Here is a 23,124-nt window from a genome sequence, read left to right as displayed (position 1 = left end):
AGCCATGCCTTTGCGAGCATGCAAATATGCCAGCATCCAGGCGAAGTGGTACAGCCCTGACCAGGGAAAGCTATTTCACATGATACTGCTGCTTGTGGAACTGAGCCTTGGGGGCGGGGAGTGTGTTGCCCAACGCTTGTTTTGGAAACTTAGACGTGTACTGTTGTCCGCAAAAAGCTTTCGCTACAAGACTCTGTACTCTTTTCTGTTTGTTTGTTTTTGCTACAACAGACTAAGACGACCCACCCTTCTGGAAATTGTTCCAAGCTGCCCAATAAATCCATGGCAGAGGCAGGATCCGAACTGCTGTCTCCCGCTGATTGAACCGGATTGACTAGACCAAAAACGCCGCCGTTCCAAGGCACGTGGCCCCCTTGCGTGCTTAGTTGACTTTTACCTGCCTGGTATATTTCCGTGCGGCCGGGGCGCCTCCCTCTCCAGACACAAAAGGCATTCCTGCGGAGACGCACACTTGCCCCGCGCGTCCAAAGCACAAACAACCGAGCCCATCTATCAAAGAAGGAGAGAGAAGGCAAGGATTAAGGAGCCCTAAGTAACTTGATTCCCCCTCTCCATCTACTCTTGCTTCGGCAGCCCAAATAGCAACAGCAGGCACGCCAAATATCTCCATCTCAAAAAATGATACCTTTGATGTACTGAAACAGATGTAAAAGGTTACGCCGTGGAACCTGTGCATCTGCTTACAGGCATCAGCCATTAAGGGGAGAGGGGTCGGGGGTCAGATTATGTAACGACCCAAAGGAAGCGTCCAATATTGGCCATGAGGACCGCTTTGGAAGCGCGACCGTGGGGGTGTAAAAGTATGTGTGACTCTACCCCACAAGCGTGGCGTGGTTTTCTAAGGACCGCTGCAGGTGTTCCCTAGGAGGGTCTTGAGATTGTGGGTGCTGGCAGTGTGGGGTGTGTGGTAACATTGTCTTCCGTGAAGCTGTGTGCAAACGTTGGTGCGCAGGCCCACGTGCGTAGGTACCGTAACAGGGGATTTATTGTGGGTGGGTATGTATGGTGACACTGTTTTCTAACGGTGCGGCTACAGCTATGTATTTATGAAAGTGGGGGGCGCGGGTTCTGAGAGAGATGCGCACTAAGTCCTACCACTTGGATGTAATGCATGTATATAATGTTTGTAACAGTGGATGTATATATACACACACGTGTACATATATGTGTGAGAGTGTGTGCGCATATCTCGCACACATGCCTGCGGGCACAGCTATCAGCACAATCCCATTCAAATTCATCTGGAGATATTTCCATAGGATTGCAGCCCTGCAACGAATCTCTAAATTATCTTAACTCCGAAGTACATTTGGAGTGGTGGGAACTTAAATATGCATAGGAGTGCAACGTTTATGCCTTTGCTACTGATCCAGCTACCTAGGTGTGAATTAAACAGTGTGTGATTTAGATAGGGTCTCTCTCTCTCTCTCTCTCTCTCTCTCTCTCTCTGTGTGTGTGTGTGTACAGAATACAACAGGAAAGAGGAGAGATGCGACTTCAGCTTCAACCCCAGAATCCGAATGAGGGAAGGAGAAGAGGAAGAAAAAAAGCGCCTTCCCTTTCAACAGGGACTCATGCATCAAACTTCAATTTTCCGGACGATTGAATTAGTGATTTTTTTTTCCTCCTGAACTAAAATACACTTAAGTCTTTGGGATTAATTACCACGTTCTGGTCTCTCAGACGGTAGTATTAGTTATCGTTGCCACGTCTGACATCAACCCTGACACCTCATAAAATAAGGAACTGAATTTCACTGACTCAACCGTCTCCCTCAGCCCCGCCAGAAGGGAGGGACGCGGGGAGAAGTGAGGGGGGGGGTCCTCACTGTTACCTTTGGGAGCCCAATGCGAAGCCAACCAACAAAGGCGAGCCTTTAAGACAGCAGGAGGCAAATTCGGGTCTTCCCTCGGCTCCCAAAGTGCAGGAAGGAGGAGGGGGCCTAAGGATGGTCCTAAATTAAGGCTGAGGTGTGTGTGTGTTTGTGTAAGGGAGGTGAGGGGCGGGGCGGGGCGCTCCAGCGCATCTCCCCCTGCAAAAAAAAAAAAAAAGGGAACGAGCCCAGCTGCAGTGGGATCAGATCTGCACATTTCCGGGGCCAGGAGGGGATTGGACAGTGTCAGCAAAACACGGGGGCGTTTCCGGCAAACATTTGTCGCCCCACGTGCGAGCGCACACACGAACGAGTTTAAAGAACCAGGCAAGATGTTGGTGATGGCGGAAGAATAATTATGGGAAGGCACGCGATTCTCATAGGTCATGGAAAGGGGTCAGAATAAAACTGGGGTTGGGATCCAGCTGGAGGGTTTCTTTGTTTGATTATCTCTCCGGATTCGCACCCAGCACCGCCGCCCCGTCCCCCACACTCCCACCAAGGCAGGAGGGCGAACCCGGCGCCAGCTCGGAAAAGCGCACCTGCTGGTGACAAACAACACCCAACGCGGATTCCGTTGGCTAAACACGCGCTCCCAACACGGAATCGGCAGCTAATCTAGCGCGTCCTACAAGCGCAAATGACCCCCCAGCCTGCCGCTTCGCCGAGCGGCGCGACGCAAGGGGGAAAGCGCGGATCCAGGTGACACTCGCGCAGCAGGCCTCTTGTCCCGCCTCGCGCCCCCAGGGCTCAGGACAGGACAGCACCCCTAAAATAAAAAATTCGGAGTGGGGGAATTTACATGACAAACAGACAGCTAGAGGGAGACTAGCTCAGACCCAGCGGTCTGGAAACTTCAGAGAAATTACAGTAGGATCAATGGCATAGGGATAACAGGGGGGCGGTAAAGGGGGAGGGAATTAAAGAAGGAGGGAGGTCCCAGCCACACAGTTGCGCCCCTCCGGAATTAATTTTTTGACAGGCTTATTTTTCCTGCAAATAATAGTTGCTCCTGGCTATGCAACATTGCATAGGAAGTAGAGTTGCGTATGACTTTAAGGATTCAGTCGTTGGCACCGTCGCGCAGCAAGTCCTCCTTTGGACAAAGTCGGGCTAAGTTAGTTCTGAGTGGAGACACAAAGGAGCCAGCTTGCAAGATTGCAGCGCCAGGCAGACACTTGGAAGGTTTAGGGTCCTGGTGTCAGACTTGCTTGGTTTCAAATACTTTATTCCACGGAGAGGTGCCATCAAAAAGCACCCCCGCCCTGATCATTCAGAAGTCTGCCCAACTTACCCGAATGGGGCTTACTCCCTAGTAATCGCCCAAAGGGATCCAGCCTAAAACTCACCGCTCCCACCGCCCGCACGACGGAGTCTCTCATTTCTGAGAATCTCCTATTAGAAGAAGAGGAAGACATTGGGTCTCTCTGCAATTCCAAGACTGCCAAGTTTTATTCGTGATAATAGTGAAACCCGGCTTCCGCTCTTCTTAATCAGAGAGATACCTATTCCCTTAGACGTGTACAAATTGTTTCTAAAAACAGACATCCAACAAAATATGACCGAGTTTTGTTTGGGGTTTTTTTTAAATGCCGGATCGCCCCGCCGCTCGTCTCTCCCCCCCCCCCTCCCCACCGCCCTCTTTCCCCGCCGTCCCTCTTTTGGCGAGAGATAACAGTCTCCCTTGCTCGGGGCTTTTGTGTCGAGTGGTGATTTCATCAAATGTCCACTCAGCTTTGGCACGTCTGGGTGTCAAGATGTCTCTTGTTTCGCCTGGAACACCCCTTTCCACAAAACTCCGTCTGTCTCGGAAAATATACAACCTATCAAGCTCCAAGTTGGGGCTACCGGAGAGAAAGAGAGATACAATATACCCTGAGAAGGAAACATGTATCGCTTTTGTCTGGTTATAATTTTTCCTCCCGGTTTGCGGGATGAAGTCTCAAGAGTAACAACTGCGAGGAGACAAGGGAGAGCAGGCAGGGCTCCCTTCCACCGAAGGGCCACGACGACCGGTTTGATCCGAAGTGGCATCGATTCAAATTCGGCATGTATTTAACCATCGTGTCCCCCCATCATCATGATTTTTAAATCAACCCTTTACATTAAAAGCAGAACGCGGGGTGAAAAATACCATATAGCAAGAAGATCGATCCCTTGCTCTAACCGTCTGAGCTCTGAAAAGTCTGATTCCATCTAAGCTAGGAATAACAGTCTGAAAACCAGGAAGCTTGAAAGACCCATTTCCGAGAAAAGAATGGAGAGCCTTGCCCGGGCTCTTCCCTCTCTCGACCCCTAACCTGGTCAGGCGGGAATTTGTCCCCCACTGGACGCGGTGGGGCTTCCGGGGGCTCGTGTGTCGCGCTTTGAAAGGTTGTTGACAAACCCAGCAAAGCGATATGCAGTCAACAATCGGCCCCGTCTTTTCTGGCCAAATTAACATGCTGCAAGAAAGGGGAGGGGAAAAAAACCCCAAGCTAAAGAAAGCAGCTCTCTTGCTTGTAATGCCACGTGTGGCAAACTTGTGTGGTGCTTCTCTGCCTCCATTCATCTCTTGCGTTTGAACACTGGAGTCAATAGCTCACAAGTCCAAATGAACTCCGGTGTTATCCTACCCTCTCCCCAACCCCACACCTCCTCTCTCTCTCTCTCTCTCTCTCTCTCTCTCTCTCTCTCTCTCTCTCCTCTTCAGCCCTCAATCCCTCTATTCGAAAACAAAACCAAACCACATTTCCTTGCTTACATTGACTTGCATCGGTTTTTGCAGCCTCATTAAATCTATTCGAAGACAAAAGGATAAAAAGCTTGGGAGGTGGGGCGCGGGGGGGGGGGGAGAGAAGAGAAAGAAAATCCGGAGGGGGAGGGGAGGGTAAGAGCAAATAAAGAAAACAAATAAAGCCCTTTAACTAGATCTTCACATAAATGTCACAGTTTCTCAGCCTTTTACGATTTGCCTGCTTAGCATAAAAACACTTAAGGACAAGATTGAAGGCTTCGCGTGATATCTGGACAGAAGTCAAACAAATCCATTGCAAACAGACCCCCTCATCCCCCCTTTAAAGGGGAAAAGGGGGGCGGGGGCGGGAGACAAGTGCTCTCCCAAATAATACTAAAGAAAGTGCCTTTCATTGTAATTCATAGACTTGTTCCAAATGCCAAGAGAGAAAGGAGAAGAATGGGCGGCCCGTCTAAAGGCGCAGATGCCCCAGCGCAGGGGAGGAGGGGGCGATGGAAGTGGGGGGGCGGAGGGAGGAAAGGGAGCTCCACTCCCATTATTGTGGAGTTAAACAGTGGAAGGGAGGGTTAACCTAATCCATCAAATTGTCTGGAAATTGTGAGGAAAATTCAAAAACCATATGGTCTCCAAGCGGTTCGGTCCTTTTCGCGACGGAGGCGCACGCTTGTTTCAGCACGGCGAGCCGCAGGAGGCAGAGCATGCTCCATTGTCGCTTGTCACTTCACAGAAGAGGCCTCATTTGTCCCCAGTTTTCATGCTTTACGCTAAAAATTACAACGCCATCCATTTTCAAAGAGGAGAAAGATTGATTTCGCCTCGGAGAAACTGGCCCCCCAAAAACGCTCTTCTCTCTCCCCTCCCCTCCCAGCCACGCTGTCCCCCCTCTCGTCGCCGGAACCCAGTTCCTTCTCCCAACCCCACCTCCCCCCCCAACTCTTTTAACTAGGCCACTATGTACACCAGATTTGTGCTTCTCACATAAATTTTACCAAGAATAGGGAAACACCACTTTGGTGGGTCAAAAAGGCAGGGCGCGGTATTTGGGGGGGGGGGAGGGAGATACATGTTTAGAAAGACATAAAGGGGGAGCTGTAAATTAAATTAGCATTTGGTACATACGCGATAGTAAAGAAAGCAAAATTTACCTGAAGGTTTTTTTTTTTTTGGCAGCTCTGCAGGAAAAAATAATAATCCCCGTTTTGTCTTTAATCCCCCGTTTCCCTTTGCAGTCCCCGCCCGCGCCCCCTTAAAACAAGCGATTCTAACATGTTGCTTTAATTGTCTTTATGAACACTGGACGATTCCGCCATGATTTAGGGATAGTTCTCAATTATGGTGTTTGTTTGTTTTTTAATCTTGTTGGATGCAAACTGAGGGAAGGGCTCTTATCTATGTGTGCTACGTATGAAATGCGTATATATGCAAAACACGGATGTATTGCTGCTTAACCGTGTTTTCTATATAGACTATATTTTGGAATGGAAGTGTATGGTGTATGTGTGGACACACACACACACACACACAAGGCTTTATAAGCCATTATTTTTATATCTACGGATGCTTCTGGATTTGGTGACTTGCATGCCTCACCAGCCTTATTACTTTAAGATAACGCCCCCACCCAAAAAAGAAATACAGTTTCAGTTCTAAGTAAATTTCTACGTGTAGCCTGTATGAAATGCAGATTTCCTGCTGTCAGTTCAGCCACCTCAAAATGCTGGCAACTTGGTGACACCCAAAGCTGAAACACATTTGTATCACTCGCCAAAGTGACGAAAGGAACATTTTATATATATATAACAACGGATAAACGGGATATCTAAAGACTTTCATTCCCAAAGAAAACCTTAAAAAGTGTATATTAAAATTGTAAAGGTTTTATTGTGTCGGAAAAAGACTTGTCTGTACAACTCTAAAAGACAAGATATAAAGCAACACCGTCCCTGTTGTAACTTAAATAAGCAGGCCTTAAAAAAATTATTTTTACAGATCAAAGAAAAACATTTCAAACCTGTACATTTGTATTTATAGCGTTAATATTCCCATCTGTTGATGGCTGGATCTGTTCTTCATTATTGTTGATATTATCATTTTGAGCAGCGGTATTAGTCTTATTATTTCGGTAGCATGCAAAAGAATTCTAAAAAAGAGTAAAAAATAAGTCTAGATTCTTTTCTTAAAACTACCTTCATATAAAAATACGAAAGGTAGCTTTCTTTGTCCTTTTTAATAAAAGCACAACAATAGCAGTAAATGGTAAAAATAGCTTTTAATTGGTAAAACGAGGCAGAAATCTCATTGGAGACCGAGTCCTAGGCGCTGGGGGTGGGAAAGAAAGTATATATTTTAAACTTGCGATAGAACCCAAACCCCCACGATATCCCAGAAAAAATAATAATAATAATTGAGAATTAAACAACCAAACAAAAAAGCCAAAGAAAAGGTGGTGGGGAAGAAACGTGCATATAGGGAACATGCGAGCAAAGGGAACTACGGTTTAACTTAATTCTCACATAAAGTGGATTTTGAAAACCTTTCAAAACAACCGTCTAACCGAGCATCAAAGAGGTGGCATTTACTCCAAGGTTAAGAGTCCTTTTATAAACAACAAAAAGTATATCGTTATTATTATTCTTTTTTTAAAAAAAGGCAAACCCTCAAAAAAAGAAAATACCCAATAGATATGCTTAAATATTTATACAGAAGCTATCCATAATTGCACCGTTCCAAAAAAAAAAGTGATAGCTACCTGGTTTGGCAGCCGTTGGGATATTGTTTCCTACTTTAATAATAATAATTAACAATAATTGTGATTCTTTTATATTGCTTATTGCTTTTGTTGAAAAGAAACCGCCTTTACTGAGTCGCCAAGGAAGCTGATTTGCAGTTCCCCCTAAAGTCCGGCGTGGGTTTTGTTTTTGTTTGTTTTTTTGTTCTGTTCTGTTTATATTTTTTTTATCCCCGGGTGATGAGGAGGGCGCAGGAGCGGACACTTTCTCTCCTTGTGTCTTGGTGGAAGGGAACGCGAGGAGGAGGAAGGCGGGGAGGAAGAGATTTGTCAATTTCTTCGTTTGTTTTTGTTTGCGGGGCAAAAGGAGGGCGGGAGAGAAGAGGGGGAGGAAGAGGAGGAGGAGGAGAAGAGGGAGAAGAAGAAGAAGCAACCACCACCACCCCTCAGTCATCCACGTCAATTTCCACGTCTTCGTCTTCCGAGCAGTCCTTGCTGCTGCCCGGCTGGTCCGTGAGCGGAGAGCCGGGGGAGAGCTGGAGGTGACTGTTGCTGCCTTCCAGTCCATGCTTGGGGAGGGCAGGCGAAAGGGAGCGCGACTTCGCTCTCCCTTCGGGGGTCGACTCCAGCTCGGCAATGGCTACCAGATCCACCTGGGTGCTGGGTCCCAGTTTCTTGGCAGACTCCACGTCTGCTTTCATCTCTTCCAGGTCCCGCTTGAGCTTGGCCCTGCGATTCTGAAACCACGTTATCACCTGCGCATTGGTCAAGCCCAGCTGCTGCGCTATCTGGTCTCGGTCCGCGGGGGACAAGTATTTCTGGTACAAAAAACGCTTTTCCAGTTCGTAGATCTGGTGGTTTGTAAAGGCCGTCCTAGACTTCCTCCTTTTCTTGGGGGTTTGCCTCTGGCCAAATATAGTCATCCCATCCCTTCCTGAAAATAGGCAGAATAAGGCTTTTCAGTCTCACGCTCACCCCCCACACAGGCAGCCCAACGAGACTTATCCAGTCTCTCTCTCTCTCTCGCTTGCTCTCTCCCAGGCCACAAGGCCAATAGGAAGCCATCCGGCACCCCCAAAAACACCAGCAGGCCCCTCTTGCCATCTTCCTCCTCCTCCCCTCTCCTTACTCTGGGGGTTCCCTTAACTGCTTTGGAAGAAGGGAATTTAAAAGCAAAACAAACCACCGATTCAGCCAGGAGGACTCTCGAATCCCAGCCCAGAAGAAGGAAAGTAGGCCTCTACTATTCGCCCCCAGCATCTTAATGGCCAAGGGGACTGGATGGAGGCCGGAGGGAAGAAGGATAATTTGGGCGGGCGGGTGGGTGGAAGGGGGAGCGGAAACCGACTGGGTGCACAAACCAGGCTGCAGTAGTCACACCGATTTCACGCGTGGGCTGCCTCCTCTCTAAAGACATAGTTTGCGCCTGGGGGAGGGGGGAGGGCAAGAAACCGCAGAGCGTTTGCGGGATTCCTCTCCAAACGGCCCGGCGTGGCTGTGGGGGCCAGAGATGGAGCTGCCCCTTCTTGTCCAGACCAGAACCCGCACCTGTGGTCCTCCCTAAGCCCCCGCCGCGCCTCCATCCTCCAAGCGCCAAGTTCTCCACCGATGCTCTCCACAAACGCGCCACCATCTCTCTCCCCTCACAACACCCCCCCACCCCCAGCTAGAAGGCAGGCAGGGAAAGGGGGCAGGCAGCGAGCCCCCGATCAGCCCGAGCTGCGTGCGGCGGGTCTTACCTTCGGCGGCTTGCAGGACGCTGACTTCCAGCCCCTTGAAGGTCTTGCTGGCCAGCTCCTCGAGGGCGCACAGAGGCGACGTTTGCGAGAGCAGCGCCCGGCTGGAGAGCGGCAGGGCGGCCGGAGGGTGCTTCTCGGCGGCCGAGAGCAGGTGGGCAGTCCCGCAGATGGTGTAACTTCTCCGCACCGAGGGCTTGTTGAGGATGTCCTCGATGCTGAAGGGCGTCAGGGGCTTGTTGGAGTTGGCCGGCGGAGGCAAGTGGTCCAGCGGGCTTCTCCGGCGCTCCTCCACCGAGGCGGCTTTGCTGTCGTCTTTGGAAGTCATGCTTGGCGGGCGTCGGGGATTCCGGCTCCTTCCCCACCGCAGCACCCCCTGTGCCCCCTTCCTACTCTCTCTCTCTCTCTCGCTCTTTGCCTGAAATGACCTCCCTCGCTTTTCTGCAGTCGCCAACGCAGAGCAACCGAAAAGGAGGCGGGGAGCAAAAAAAGAAACCGAGGAAAAAATTAAAACCGAACACCCCCTCCAAAAAGACTCCCCAAAACTTCAGGTCCTCAACTCCACCAGGAGGCAGGTCTGCTGGCCCTGGAGAGAGAAGAGGGAGGACGGGGCCAAGGAGGGCGGTGGAAAGCCGTCCTTGGACGGCCAGGCAGGGTCCGCAGTCCTGGCTGGGAAAGAGGTGGCCGAGGCGCTCCTGTCCCACTTTATTTCTCTCGCCTCTCGCTTCCCTTCCCAGCTGCTATTTTAGGAGACACCCCCCAAATCGTCCCAGATCTGTCTTTCGCCCCCCCAGCTCGCCCTCTTCCCCCAGCGAAATCCGGAGGGGGGGCTCCTCCAGAGCGAGGGGAGAGCGAGAGGCGCCGGAGAGCCTCTTTTCCTCGGGCTGGGGGGAGAAAAAAAGACGGCGAGAGGCAGAGGCGAGGTAATTGACTCTTGCTAACAAGTTATTGTTGATTGGGAGGCGATCCCTTCGCCTCAATGACACTTTTCGCCCCCTCTCGCTCTGCCTGTCTCTTTCTAGCTCCCTCTCTCAAGTCTGGCCAATGCAGGCTCTTGCAACTTGGTTAGGCCATTAATTGGGAGGCGGATGGTAGGTGGAGCCCACTTGAATTATAATGTCGAAATACACTTGTCATATTCTGTCCCCACTATTTGCTTGGACGTATGTATTTTAAAATTACATTACAGCCAGGCTTTATTGCATCAGGATAATACAGTGTGCTTGGAGGAAAAATTAAATAACCCTCCAAAATCCCATCAATAGTTCCTTTCCAGATTCCCCCCTCCCGACTTCGATTATGATTATGATTAATCTTTTTTTCTTTTTTCTTTTTTAAATATTATTTCTAACCAGAGGCAGAAGGAACGAACAGATCACCAGGTAAGGGAAATCTTTCGTTCAAAAGCTTATTCTAATCTTTGCTGTGTTTTTTTTGTTTTTTTCCTCTCCCCCCCCCCAAAAAAATAATATGCACTTTATTTTTCGAAGTTAGAATTCCGTACCTTTAATTCGGTACTTAAATGGTTGTGGCTGATGTCTTAAAAAATAAATAAATACCCGTCTGCTTAGCAGGCGGCAAAGACCTACGACATAAACTTTTTGTACTGCTTTTCCTTTCCTTTCAGCATGCTTTGGGAGAAATAATTATTATGTGTTATCTATTTATCTACAGGGGGACGCAAAGCGTCTCTGCCTTTGCGTGCGCTGTTGTACTAATTCTGTAACCATTTATGTCAGGTTATTGTTTTTCTAAAAAATAAAATAAAGAAAATATTGACATATTGTTTGATGTATTGGTGTAGGAGTTTTCACCTTGATCCAAGTAACATGGCGACCTCCTGCCTTTGAGATCAGGATAACCAAATACGCAGTAGCTGTTGTTAGTTCCTGCTGAGACTAGTTTCTTTCCAGTATTTGTAATATGGGTGATCTCTTTGGGCTCAAGCATATTATTATTATTATTATTATTATTATTATTATTATTATTATTATTATTTCATCATCATCACCATCACCATCATCTCTACATGTCAAAAAGGGTAGTGCGATCACAGAGCTGTGCATAGACTTTCGGTAAATATATCATCCCTGGTAATACCTAGAGGACAGCAGAGGGAGAGCGAACGAGAGCGCTCAGTCCCCCTATAGTTCTAGCTAAATCCTTCTCTGCTATAATTCAAGTGCAAAGGGCCACCAAAGACGGAAGGGATATATTTCATTTCCCTTAAAAACTCCAGATGATTCTGACAAGGAGGGTTCCCCCCACCCTCTCTTTTCTCCTCCCCACTTTCCCTACACCACCCTCGTATGGCTTCACTCAAAAGCTGAGCAGAAATACGGCTCTTTGGTGGTGACGGTGCTGAAAGGCTTGGGGACCCGCGAGGTGGAGGCTTTTCCTGCCCTCTGCTCCCCCCGCCCCAGAAAGGCTCCCTGAGTGTCTGGGAGCAGGGCAGAGGGTCGCCGAGAATCTTTGAGGATCCTTGTCCTTGAGGAGGGCTTTTTGTTTTAACCAGGGGGTGGTAGTAGTGGCGGTTAAAGAAGAAACCATTTTGGTTCTCCCTTTGGAACGAGATGAAAATATGATTACAGCATCACGTTTCCGGTTATGATGAGGATATTATTCGGCAGGCGATCTTGCAACATCCCCAAGCCCGTTATGAGATCTGTAGAAAGGAGCGAGCCCTTTTCAAGAGGGGGGAACGAGGGAAAGGAAGGCGGGGTGGGGGTGGAGAGAGAGAGATGCAGCTTTCCGAAGGCCCTTTGTTTATAAACAGAGGAACCCTCCAGTTATTTCGGTGGAAACCAGTTACATAAACTAGGATCCTGATCCCTCCCTCCTTCTCACGCGCCCCTCCTCTGAAATCAGTGTAGCCAGGCTGGCTCTAGGCTCGGTTAAAGTCAAGTGTTGTTGGTGGTGATGATGCTGTGGAAATAGAGACGGGATGGGCCGGTGGAATAGAGTCCCCGCGAACTGGGGACGTGACTTTTCCGCCTGCATTTCCAGCGCTAGGAGCTCTTGTGAGCCTTTCCACAAATGATTACCTGGGATCACCGTGCCTCCCCTCCCACTGCCTCGCCCCCCCCCCATATTCCTCTCATAGCCTCTAGTGAGAGGAAATAAACCGTTCCCCAATCCCCTCCCCTCTTATTTATTATCTGTCCCCGAAACTTCATGTCTGTAAAGCTAAAATTCCATAAATCTCTCCGACGCCTCCCGTTACCAACACGAGCGAAAACCAGAGGCACCATATTTTAACGCCGCCGCTCCTATGGAGAAGGGAGTTCGGATCCCCGCTCTGTAGTCAACCACCGAAAGAGCAAATATTTAACTACTCCTATAAACCACGGTATCGTTCCAGGGGGAACAAAGAAACTGAACAAACAAACACAAAATAAAAGAGGGTGAGACAGAGGAAACAACCCGCGTTTGCGGTGAAATCCAAAGGCTCGCGGGTAGAAAGAAGCGGATTAGTTTGCTTCGTTTAATCTCGCAAACAGAGAGGTTACAAAAGCGACGAAAACGAGAACGTTATTCGTCGCCGGGGTTGGGCTAGATGATCCTTTGGGTTCCCTTCCAGCTCTACAGATGTATGCTCCTGTAGCTCGTTCCTGGCTGTGGACGAAGGTGCGGGAGGGTGTCGGGGACTCTGGGTACGAAACATGCCGCTGCCGTTATTCTGGATTAAGTATTGCGGTGTAAAGAGGGCCGTCTTAGATCCGTGGCTAGTTCCCCCGCGCCCTGCGCATATAGACAGGATATGGGAAGGGGAGATTGAATGCCTTTCTCCAGCATGAGCACTCAGGTCTTCCTTCAGACCACAGGGGAACCTCTGGAGTCGGGGGACAGGCTCGCCTCACCCCCACCTTGACTCCCATCCAGAGGCGCCTCCGTTTGTTTGTCCTCTGCGCTCGGATGCTGGCAGCAAACACCGAGAGAAAGTCAAAGGGCTTCTCTCCTTAAAGCGCCCTCCTTCCCCCTCTTTTTTTTATTGCTCTCTGGGAGTCTCTTTATGCAGTGACCTATTTTTAAAGGCCTATATTGGGTTATTCATCATATCAAATACTGCGAGGAGATTAGGGGAGGGGAGAAATTACCCTGAATCTAAATCGTTAGGTTCCTTGCCTTGGCTTTGCCGAGAGGGGTGGTTTCCTTTCTTTTGGCTTCCTGCTTTGATAAATGATTGGAGTCTCTCCATCACGAGACACACACAGAGAGAGAGGAGCAGTAGCTCGTTGTAATCAATGGCAGTTTCCTTTGGAACAAGTGTGCTTTGACACAGAGGTTCAGCGGGCATCTTTGAGCAGATCAAGAGATGCCTGCCGAGATTTGATCGGCCTGAGAGCTTTGAGGTAGGATGTCTCGGAAGCTCGGTTTTAAACCGAGACAACAATGGTGGGGTGCCGGGTGAGGTACACCCATAAAACGTCGGTCCAGGCTTGTGTTCTCTCTCGGTGTGGAGTCACTTTGGGTTGGGGAATGTATACTGAGCGCGCTGCAGCTCACCCCAATTCAAAGAAGAGGGCGTCGGGGGAGGCCTGTCCCTCCCAGGACAAGCCGAGAAGCTGTCGAGGAGACTCACATCCTCTTTCTCCCTGCACCTTAGAGGCGACTGGGGCTGGTGTTGCGCCTTAATCACATCAGCTCAGTGGGCTAGAGACCTTTCACAACCGACGTATCTAAGCAATTTACTTCAACTTAAGCGTGCTTAGGATCAGATCGGCCAATTGGCTTTGTCCCCTGCGTTTGAAATAAATAGATCAACTTTTTCTACACGCGCCTCAGAGAAATCCTTGGATACTGGTGGCCTGCCCTTAAAAGAAAACGACCCAGATAAATGGAAAAGGAAACAAACAAACGAATGCATACCATTTCACTCACACAGACCCTTAAAAGATTTGCTCACGTGTTTAGAATATAGCTTAATAAGCGTGCTTGCGTTTCATTCTCGCGAGTCCTCTTTGCAAGGGCTCGCCACAGCTCGCCCATGCGCGCGAAATGTGCGCACCGGTGAAGTCGCCTTGGAATAAGATTGAAAAGAGCAGTCACACGAAATAAAGTAGGTCCCGACTCTCCTCTCCCGGTGGATCATCTCCACTGTTATCTGGGCAAGCACTATTGACTACGTCACTGTATCAACGCCCTGCTATTAGCCGAGCAAGGCAAGGAATTTAAACATTTAAACTTTTCCCACCCTTTAAAGTTCTGGAATTGTTTGGACTATACTTCCGCCCCCCTTACTCGTTTCCCAGCTCCATAGTTGCCTTGAACCAGTGGTCAAAATGGTCAAGAAGGGAGAAATGGGGTGGGAGAGTGAAGATGATGATGATGATGATGATGATAGGAGCCTTGGTTGAACAAACCAAAGGCCTAGCTACTCCAGCATCCGGTTTAAGTTTAAATACTGGCGATATTGGGAGTTCCGGGAAAAGAAGAACACATGCTGACCACTTCCGTCATTTATTTTAACTCCTTAATGTCTGAAGGGTGTGTGTGTGTGTGGAGGGTGGGGATCGAGATCTTGCGGGGGCTAAGGAATCTCCTGTGTTCTTACAGGAGTCTCTTTTTGCTGGGAGGCGAGACTGGTGCGTCCTGCAAAGAGAAGTTGTTGAAATGGGATGGGTGGGCTCTCTGGAGTTGCTCCAGACTCCGGGTGTCCCGAGGTTTTCTTTAAAACCTTTGCGAACACAACGTTCACGTTTGCTCTTTTAATCCGGAGTTCATTAATTCGAAGTAAAGGCAAGTGAGTGATCCAGAAACTACAGATGGGGATTTGGAAGTGTAAGAACGAGCTCTGAAAGTGTCGGAAGGGCCAGAGGTTGATTTAATGTTTAGTATTTTCCAACGCAACCTAGAGTCTCCTTCAATAATGCCAGCATCTGCATTTGTGCCTGCAAGGGATTGTGGTATAGACGGAATATTGTTGTTTTTAGCATGTGTTATGCTTAGAACGAAGCAAAAGAGAAACACGAACAGCTAGATTCTAAAGCCATTGTGCATCAGAATTGAGGTAGTTTGTTCTGGAGTTTCCCCGAAAGTGGAATCAGTTGTTAAAAAAGGAGGGGTGGTGTACTTAAAGAGGATATTAATGAAACTTACTTTTAAGTAAGCATATTGGGACTGGGATAAATTTATAGATAGTGTTGTACTATTAAATTACTGATTCTAAACAAGTATCACTCAAGCACCTTGGAAATGAGCTAGCCTATGGCTTCAATCTGCATCCCATTGAAGCCAATGGTAAAATATCCATTGATTGTAAAGTCCTGGATTGTAGTAACTGCCTCAGGGGCACTATTTAAAGAGGATATCATATGCATATGTACTTGAGAGAAAACTTTGTAAACTCAGTGGGAATGTATTTACAATCATACCAAGAACAATGTCTTGGAGATAACTTCTACTGAAATCAATAGGACTTCAAAATAAATACGTATCATGGAATTAGAGGTGCCAATTCTCTTCCTTCCTCTTTAAGCCAAAGACAAAATTCCAGTAAATAATGGATCAGAACTTCAATATTTTCTTGCAGTACTGACCATTAAAGATAAGGGAGTGGAAACCACAGGAATCAAGAAGAGTAGAATCAATTGGGTGCAAAATAGAAGATGTCCAAAGAGCTGGGATCTCAAGGCATTTCGTGCATATGGGGGGGATTTTGAGTCAAGGAAACCCCAGAAGTATTGCATTGGCCAGGGAAAGTTTCATTTCTCTGTTCCATCATCACTTTTGTAGGACTGCACCTTGAAATCCAGGATGTAATGGCCTGAGTATCTTTCTATCTGACTTTCCTGGTTCTGATGTGGAAGGAAGCTCTTCTTGTTTCTACCAGTTTCATTTTGCTGGGGGGTTGATGGTTGAAATGCTAATGCTAATAATAATAATTATTATTATACCCCACTCATCTGACTGGGTTGCCCCAGCCCAGGCTTCCTCAAACTCAGCCATCCAGATGTTTTTGGCCTACAGCTCCCATCATCCCTAGCTAGCAGGGGATGATGGGGATTGTAGTCTCAAAACATCTGGAGGGCCGAGTTTGAGGAAGCCTGCCCTAGCCACTCTGGGTAGCTTCCAACAAATATAAAAGCATAATAACACACCAAATGTTAAAAGCTTCCCTACACAGGGTTGCCTTCAGATGTCTTCTAAAGTTATATAGTTATTTATCTCCTTGACATCTGATGGCAGGGCATTCCACAGGGTGGGTGTCACTACCAAGAAGACCCTCTGCCTGGTTCTCCTAACATCTTTTTTCTTAGAGACAATGGTGCAGTTATGCAATTTTGGACTATAGACTGAATGGTCATAAATGCTATCATCTCTTTAAAAGATCATAGTAAATATGCAAGTCCCTCTGACTCATTCTGCTGATTTGCATCCTTGACTTTTGCCCACAAAGTTCTTTTCTGGGTGCACCAGACCCTACAGCAAGGCTGAGGGAACCGGTAGCCCTCCAGAAGCTTCAGGGCTGCAAGTCCCACTGTCCCTGACCACTGGCCATGCTGGCTGGGGTTGATGAGAGTTCAATAACAGCTGGAGGGTCACAGATTCCCCTGGCCTAGAGGTCAACTTACTCACCACAAATGACAGGTTAAGGTCACAACTACCAAGAATCAGAAGCGCCCTGCACGTAACACTCCAATGACCTCAATGAGTCATGACAATAATGAGTGTGCTGTCCATGATATCCCATCCCAAAGAAGGTTTCCATCTGTGTATAACTTTTGAGATCAGATCACGCTTTATGGTACAAAGAAAGTGAGATAAACCCCAAGAAAGCAGGACAAAGCAGCTGAAATGTGGGAGGAAAACTGAGGCTAGGTTAAGGTTACCAGATGTCCCCATTTCCTGGGGACAGTCCCTGGATTTACAGCTTTCTCAGCATTCACATGTACATAGCAAACAATAAGTGTCCCCGGATTCATTGAAAAAAATCTGGTAACCTTAGGCTAGGTGGGAGGGAAGAACAAGCCATGTTCCCAACAGAACAAATACATTACTTACAAACACATTTAAAAACACCTGTTCTTTAAATACATGGTGTGTCCTGAGCAGTTTCCAGTAGCCACTTGGAATTTGGATGGATTCTGTTCCATTTTTAAATGCCATTCCAAATTGCTGATTTTCAGAGACCCCCTCTGTCAGGTATAAGAAGAGTAAGTCTTTGATGGCATTGATACTAAATGGGTTGGAGATACCATGGTCCTCTCTGGACTGGCTAAGGTTCACCAAGCCCTACTGGGTAGTTTTAAATACCTAGATCCAAATCTCAGTTCTCCTCCATTGACTTCAGTGGGACATGCTCAAATTAAATGTATGAATTTCCTAAGTAACTGGACCATAGATTAGGTCGACAACTATAAGTCATCTGAATTTAAGGAGCCTGAGGAACTGACTTCTCCCCCACCCACTGCCTTCTTCTGCAGAACAGATTATTTTCCTTGAACTGAAGCTAACAAGCAGTTAGCCCTCAAAGTTATGTTTGTTTTGCTTTCTATTCCCAAGGTCTTTCTGTTGAAGGGAGTCATTGACATGTTATTTCAGCTCTTAGTAACCATGCAAGAACCCAGTCTGGGTTGGAGTGGGAAGGAGGAAGAAAGATTGCATTTATTTTCAAAGGTGTGACAAAATTTTACCTTGCTCTTCCTCATCTCCGATCCTGGGCCACTGTCTGTCACTTCATGTATCCAAGAGGCTAAGTTAATGTTGTGGGCTGTCTGCCTGGACGTTGCATCTCGTTCCGTTGTATTTCAGGACTGATAAAGGGACACTTCGTCTTGGCTGACCTCTGCTAACTTTTGTCCAGGGAAGTGCCACCTGTCACAGAAATATAATTAAAGTCGAAGGCATAAATCATCCAAGTGTTGATCACCAAAGTGACTGCGTACAAGTGACACCTCCTTTTCCCGGCATAGCTGATCCCTGCCTGTCTCTCAGTTAGTTATGTCTGCCTCGTTGAGCCACCCAAACATGTTTTGACTTCTCCTGAGGACAGCGCGGAGACAAGCGGCAATATCAAACCTTTAGAAACGCAGATCCCTGTCCTGTGTTTTCCAGAAAGGCCAGCCGGTCCCAGAAGGGGACAAATAACAGGCAGAGAGAAGGCAGAGCCACGAGGAAGAGGCATGGGGGAGAGAAAGAGCACCTCAATGTCATTCGCCACTAGCCTGTCTCAGCTTCCCCAGGAATTAATTCTCTGTGGCTAAAGCACGTGATCATGATCTACCAAGGAAGAGGTGTTTTTGACCATGCGTAGAATGCCTCTCACTCGCCACTAGGCAACCAAGCCTTTCCCAAAGGGGATCAAGGCCAAAGAGTCCAGGTCAGAAGGCGTCGCCTCCAGGGAGGCTCAGGTCCTGGCATTTCCCTTTGTACAAATGCAGCATGGTATATTCCAGAGTGTGGCTGTGTATTGATACGTTGTATTGTGTGCGTTTAAACTCACCAACTTTCTGAGATTTTTACTCATCTTTGTGAACTCTTCCCTGCCTCTTCAGAATCATGGGGGTGGAAGTAATCTAAATGTTGTTGTTGTTGTTGTTGTTTAGTCATTTAGTCGTGTCCGAATCTTCGTGACCCCATGGACCAGAGCATGCCAGGCACTCCTGTCTTCCACTGCCTCCCGTAGTTTGGTCAAACTCATGCTGGTAGCTTCGAGAACACTATCCAACCATCTCGTCCTCTGTCGTCCCCTTCTCCTTGTGCCCTCCATCTTTCCCAACATCAGGGTCTTTTCCAGGGAGTCTTCTCATGAGGTGGCCAAAGTATTGGAGTCTCAGCTTCAGGATCTGTCCTTCCAGTGAGCACTCAGGGCTGATTTCCTTCAGAATGGAGAGGTTGGATCTTCTTCCAGTCCATGGGACTCTCAAGAGTTTCCTCCAGCACAATTATTCAAAAGTGTCAATTCTTCGGAGATCAGTCTTCTTTATGGTCCAGCTCTCACTTCCATACATCACTACTGGGAAAACCATAGCTTTTACTATACGGACCTTTGTTGGCAAGGTGATGTCTCTGCTTTTTAAGATGCTGTCTAGGCTTTTCTCCCAAGAAACAGGTGTCTTTTAATTTCATAACTGCTGTCACCAACTGCAGTGATCATGGAGCCCAAGAAAGTAAAGTCTCTCACTGTCTCCATTTCTTTCCCTTCTATTTGCCAGAAGGTGATGGGACCAGTGGCCATGATCTTAGTTTTTTTGATGTTGAGCTTCAAGCCGTATTTTGCGCTCTCCTCTTTCACCCTCATTAAGAGGTTCTTTAATTCCTCCTCACTTTCTGCCATCAAGGTTGTATCATCTGCATATCTGATAAGAATGGATAGATTTGATCTAATAATCACCTCTCCCCCACCCATCAATTGATCAACTATCTTTCCCTGTCCCATCTTATTAATCTCCTCTGCGTTTTCCCTCTCAACAGTGATTCCTGTTAAGAACCACCTGGGTTCTTGTGCACCAAACCTTATGCAGCATTAAACCTGTTGGTCATGAATGTGCCACAGAAGTGGGTTGGGGGGTGTGTGTGTGTGTGTGATTGGCTTCTCCTAGGGAAGGTAGCCAGGTGTTTTGGCCTACAGCTTCCATTGTCCCCAGCCAACATGGCCAATGGTCAGGGATGAGTGGCGTTTTAGTGCAACACTTCTGAAGGACACTGCCTTGGCTATCTCTGGAGGTTCATTTTTGGAGGAAACCCAGATATAACCTTCTAAACGAGCTCCGTCAGTGGAGCTGCTCAGTGAGTTACCATACAACGGAGTAGGCCAAATACCTTCCCTGAATAAGATGGTGGTGATTGTGGTGGTGGCCGCGATAACAATAATAAGTCCCAATGTTCTGCACATAATATAGTAGTAGCTTACAGCAAGGCAATTAAAACGCAGTAAAATCAATTATGAAATTTAGGCCCATAGAATCAAGAATTAAGACCAATGGATAGCGCAGTCGGTAGAGCATGAGACTCTTAATTTCAGGGTCGTGGTTTTGAGCCCCACGTTGGGTGAAAATTACTGTATTGCATGGGGTTGGACTTAGATGACCCTGATGGTCCCTTCCATTTCTACAATTCTATGATCTCTGGAATCAAAAGAAGGAAGTCTGTCTAGACACACTCAGTATTCCTGTGAACTGAATTAGGATTTCACGCCAAGACTCCCCCTGTGAAGACTTGCTGATTTCCGTGGGACTTACTCCCAAGTAGGTGCTCAAAGGCTTCCAGAGATCATAGAATTGTAGAATTGGAAGGGACCATCAGGGTCATCTAAGTCCAACCCCATGCAATACAGTGGGGTACAATCCTGTGCATGTTTATTCAGTAGTCGAGCATATTTCCCTGTAAGCATGCAGAGGATTTTTAGCTTTAGGCAAAGCAGAATAATACTTTTCCTGTACTTTGGGCCCACAATGATGTTTCCTCCCCTTAAAAGAGTCACTCCAGAGTATTCCAAATTATTCCTTCGTAATGTTTAGCACTTTATTTAAAAAGGAGAAAACACGTAATGCACAGACCAGATCAACTTTTGCCTGTTTTGTAAGAGGAGGTTAAAAGTTCTGATCAGTATAGTTTCCTTTTTCAACAGCTGGGCAACCCGTTTCTTTATACCTGCCATGAAAGAGACTACAAAAGACCTAATGCAGATTCATTGGAAAGCAGAGTGTTGTGTAAATAATATGATCTTACAGTTCCTAAGGAACTGACCATTGGCCATGTTGGCTGGGGACAATGGAAGCTAAGGAAGCGTACATGGAAAGGAGTCCAGTTCAGCTATAAATTCTCCCGCCCAAGCTCCATTGAGACGAAGGGAATCTGTACAAAAACATTTTCGTCCCCCCTTCATCGCAACGAGACCTGCGCAGGATCGTATGGAAGGCAACTCCGCTATGGATTAAAAATAAAACAGAACAACGGCACTGTTGTTGTTTCTTAAGTCACCTTTCCCAGCGAAACATTTCTGTGCTGTAGAAAACAAGAGCAGGGTACAGGAGAAATGTTTACATCTTGACCTTTTCAAATGACCAGGATCGATTTTTAGCTAGGCCAAATATCAACTTTCAAAAAGGTCTATCCGAACTACGTCGGCTCAGCTCCCCGGTTTTCACGGCTACAATGTTTTACTCTTAACGAAACTTATGGGCTCTAACAGAGGTATCTTTGTCAATGTCAGCTGGACGGCACAAGTCCTTTAAATACAAAGGAAGCCAACCGGTGCAAACGCGCAACTGAGTTCTCCGTCAACACGGTTTGTAATAAACCTTACAATCCCATTCCTACAGCAATGTAGAAGAGAGGGGGGAAACAGTTGCAAAAGCCGAGGATGAGTAACATCTGGCAGGAAGAGAAAGCAAAAAAAGCACCACCACCACCCGCTTGTCCTTTGTAAGTATCTCTTATGTTTGCAAACTGCAGAAAGATAGGAAAGGCATTTACTTTAATTTCCTATTCCCCAGATATTTTCCATAATCGGCGTCAGACATTAGTCCATGAGTTCCTTCCAGAGAAAGATAGAGACACCAAATAGAGATTTTAGTGAGACTTACTCCCAGGGAAGCGTTCACTGGATTGCACTGCAGTGTACTCTTGCCTGGGAGTAAGTCCAACTAAAATCAATGTTAAGCAAGCACTTAGGTGTTCAACGGAGTAATGAGTTTGGCTGCAGTCCTAAACCCACCTTCCTACAGGTTAGTAAGACCCACTGGACTTGGGGTGGGGCACTTATTTCTGAGTAAGCATGGTTAGCATTGCGCTGGAGAGTTAATTCGGTTCATATAGGAGCAGTATACACCGCATAAATAGTTCACTTGGGGAGGGGGGTTCCGAACAGGCATAGCAGGATTGGAATCTAGCAGAAAGCTGAAACAGACTAAAGTTGTCCAAAATCTTTTGTCTGGGCTCTTCATCTCCAAATTGGGGGTGGGGATCAAAGACAAATCCGCCAGAGCCCGAAGCAACACCTCTTTGGAACAAAATCACAAATCAAAGCCTCTGTCCAGCAGGGATCCGGCCCTCTCTTTTCAATGCCCGTTTACAGGGGTGTTGTGTTCAGGGTTCCCTAAGCGCGCTCGCGCACACTTTGCCACTTGTTTGAAAATAAATCCCACCGAAAGCAGCAGGATGTCCTCCCAAAGTTGTGAAGCGGGAGAATGGGTCTCTTTTGCCATTCTATTATTTCATTATTTCTAGGGTGACCCGGAGAACCACAGGTCCATTTCTTGTGTGTGTCAGCATCTGTGCTTCTTGAAAAATTCCGGATTGGTTGAATTTAGGTCAGATTCGGCGAGACGCGTCTTATCTTCTTGGGCAAGTGTGTATCTCCTCAAGATTTCTTAAGGCGTGAGAAATTTGTGCGAAGGAAGCGAAAGGATGCACTTTTGCCCGGTAGATATAAAACATATCCCTGGGCCACGGAGAAATAACAAGCACACCTATTTCTGGGTTGCTATTATCGTTACTTCTACTACGACTATTCCCAAGGGCACTCCTGTTCTCAAGCTCCTGTCCCTTGCAACGGAGGCCGCCAGGAATAGTCTCAAGGGGAGTTTACATACTTCAGCTGCTTCTTCCAGGGGCCGTGGGGAGGGAGAAGGTAACTTTAAAAAGAAACCCCGAGAGGAATAGCCCTGGTAGTCTCTTGCAGCAAAACCAACAAGTGGCGTCGACTAAAATACTAACAACTTTACTAAGGCGCAAGCTTTCCTGGACAGCAGTCCACTTGCATCAGATACATGAAGAGTTATCCTGAGTTACATGGATTGGGGGGGGGGTGACGATTGCAAGCAGAGAAATGCAGCTATGGGAAAAGAAAAAGGCCGTGCACGTGGCAGCATCTTCGACCTTGCTTGCCCTTCCCAAGAAGGGCCCAACTCCGTTCAAGAGGCACCGCCAGGTGATCCGCTTCCCCCTTTTTCTCTCGTAATGCCGGCTCTTTCTTTTCTCTACGCTAGGAAAACTAACGTTGCCCTTGGGCGCGCAGTGGTGATCCAGGGAAAAGAAAAATGAACTGATGCTTTTGGATTTTGGAGTGAAGGAAGGAAGGAAT

The 23,124-nt window shown here is 47.4% G+C and overlaps 1 protein-coding gene and 1 long non-coding RNA gene across 3 annotated transcripts in view; one reads left to right on the top strand and one right to left on the bottom strand.

Annotated features, from left to right (window-relative positions):
* Nucleotides 1-6,532: 6,532 nt before the first annotated feature.
* LBX1 (ladybird homeobox 1) lies at nt 6,533-10,102 on the bottom strand. 2 transcript variants are annotated; one of them, XR_014168592.1, is made up of 3 exons: nt 9,099-10,102; nt 7,381-8,293; nt 6,533-6,950 (listed from the first exon to the last, which is right to left on the bottom strand). XR_014168592.1 is itself a non-coding variant. In XM_081912324.1 (2 exons), the coding sequence occupies exons 1-2, from the start codon at nt 9,421-9,423 to the stop codon at nt 7,806-7,808; spliced, it is 813 nt and encodes a 270-aa protein (XP_081768450.1). In that variant the 5' UTR covers nt 9,424-10,102; the 3' UTR covers nt 6,533-7,805. The 2 variants fall into 2 exon arrangements, 1 of the variants encoding a protein (XP_081768450.1); XM_081912324.1 differs by having other exon boundaries at nt 6,533-8,293.
* Nucleotides 10,103-10,354: 252 nt separating this feature from the next.
* The window catches only part of LOC309370522, a 67,616-nt gene continuing 54,846 nt past the window's right edge, over nt 10,355-23,124 (top strand). The window contains exon 1 of the long non-coding RNA XR_014168609.1: nt 10,355-10,477. This is a non-coding gene — a long non-coding RNA (uncharacterized lncRNA). The remainder of the gene's footprint in view (nt 10,478-23,124) is intronic.

Source organism: Podarcis melisellensis (genome assembly GCF_964234715.1).
Source record: "Podarcis melisellensis genome assembly, chromosome: 5".
In the NCBI taxonomy this organism is placed as follows: domain Eukaryota; kingdom Metazoa; phylum Chordata; class Lepidosauria; order Squamata; family Lacertidae; genus Podarcis; species Podarcis melisellensis.
The sequence above is the reverse complement of the archived record's forward strand: the minus strand, read 5'-3'. Positions and strand labels throughout refer to the sequence as shown.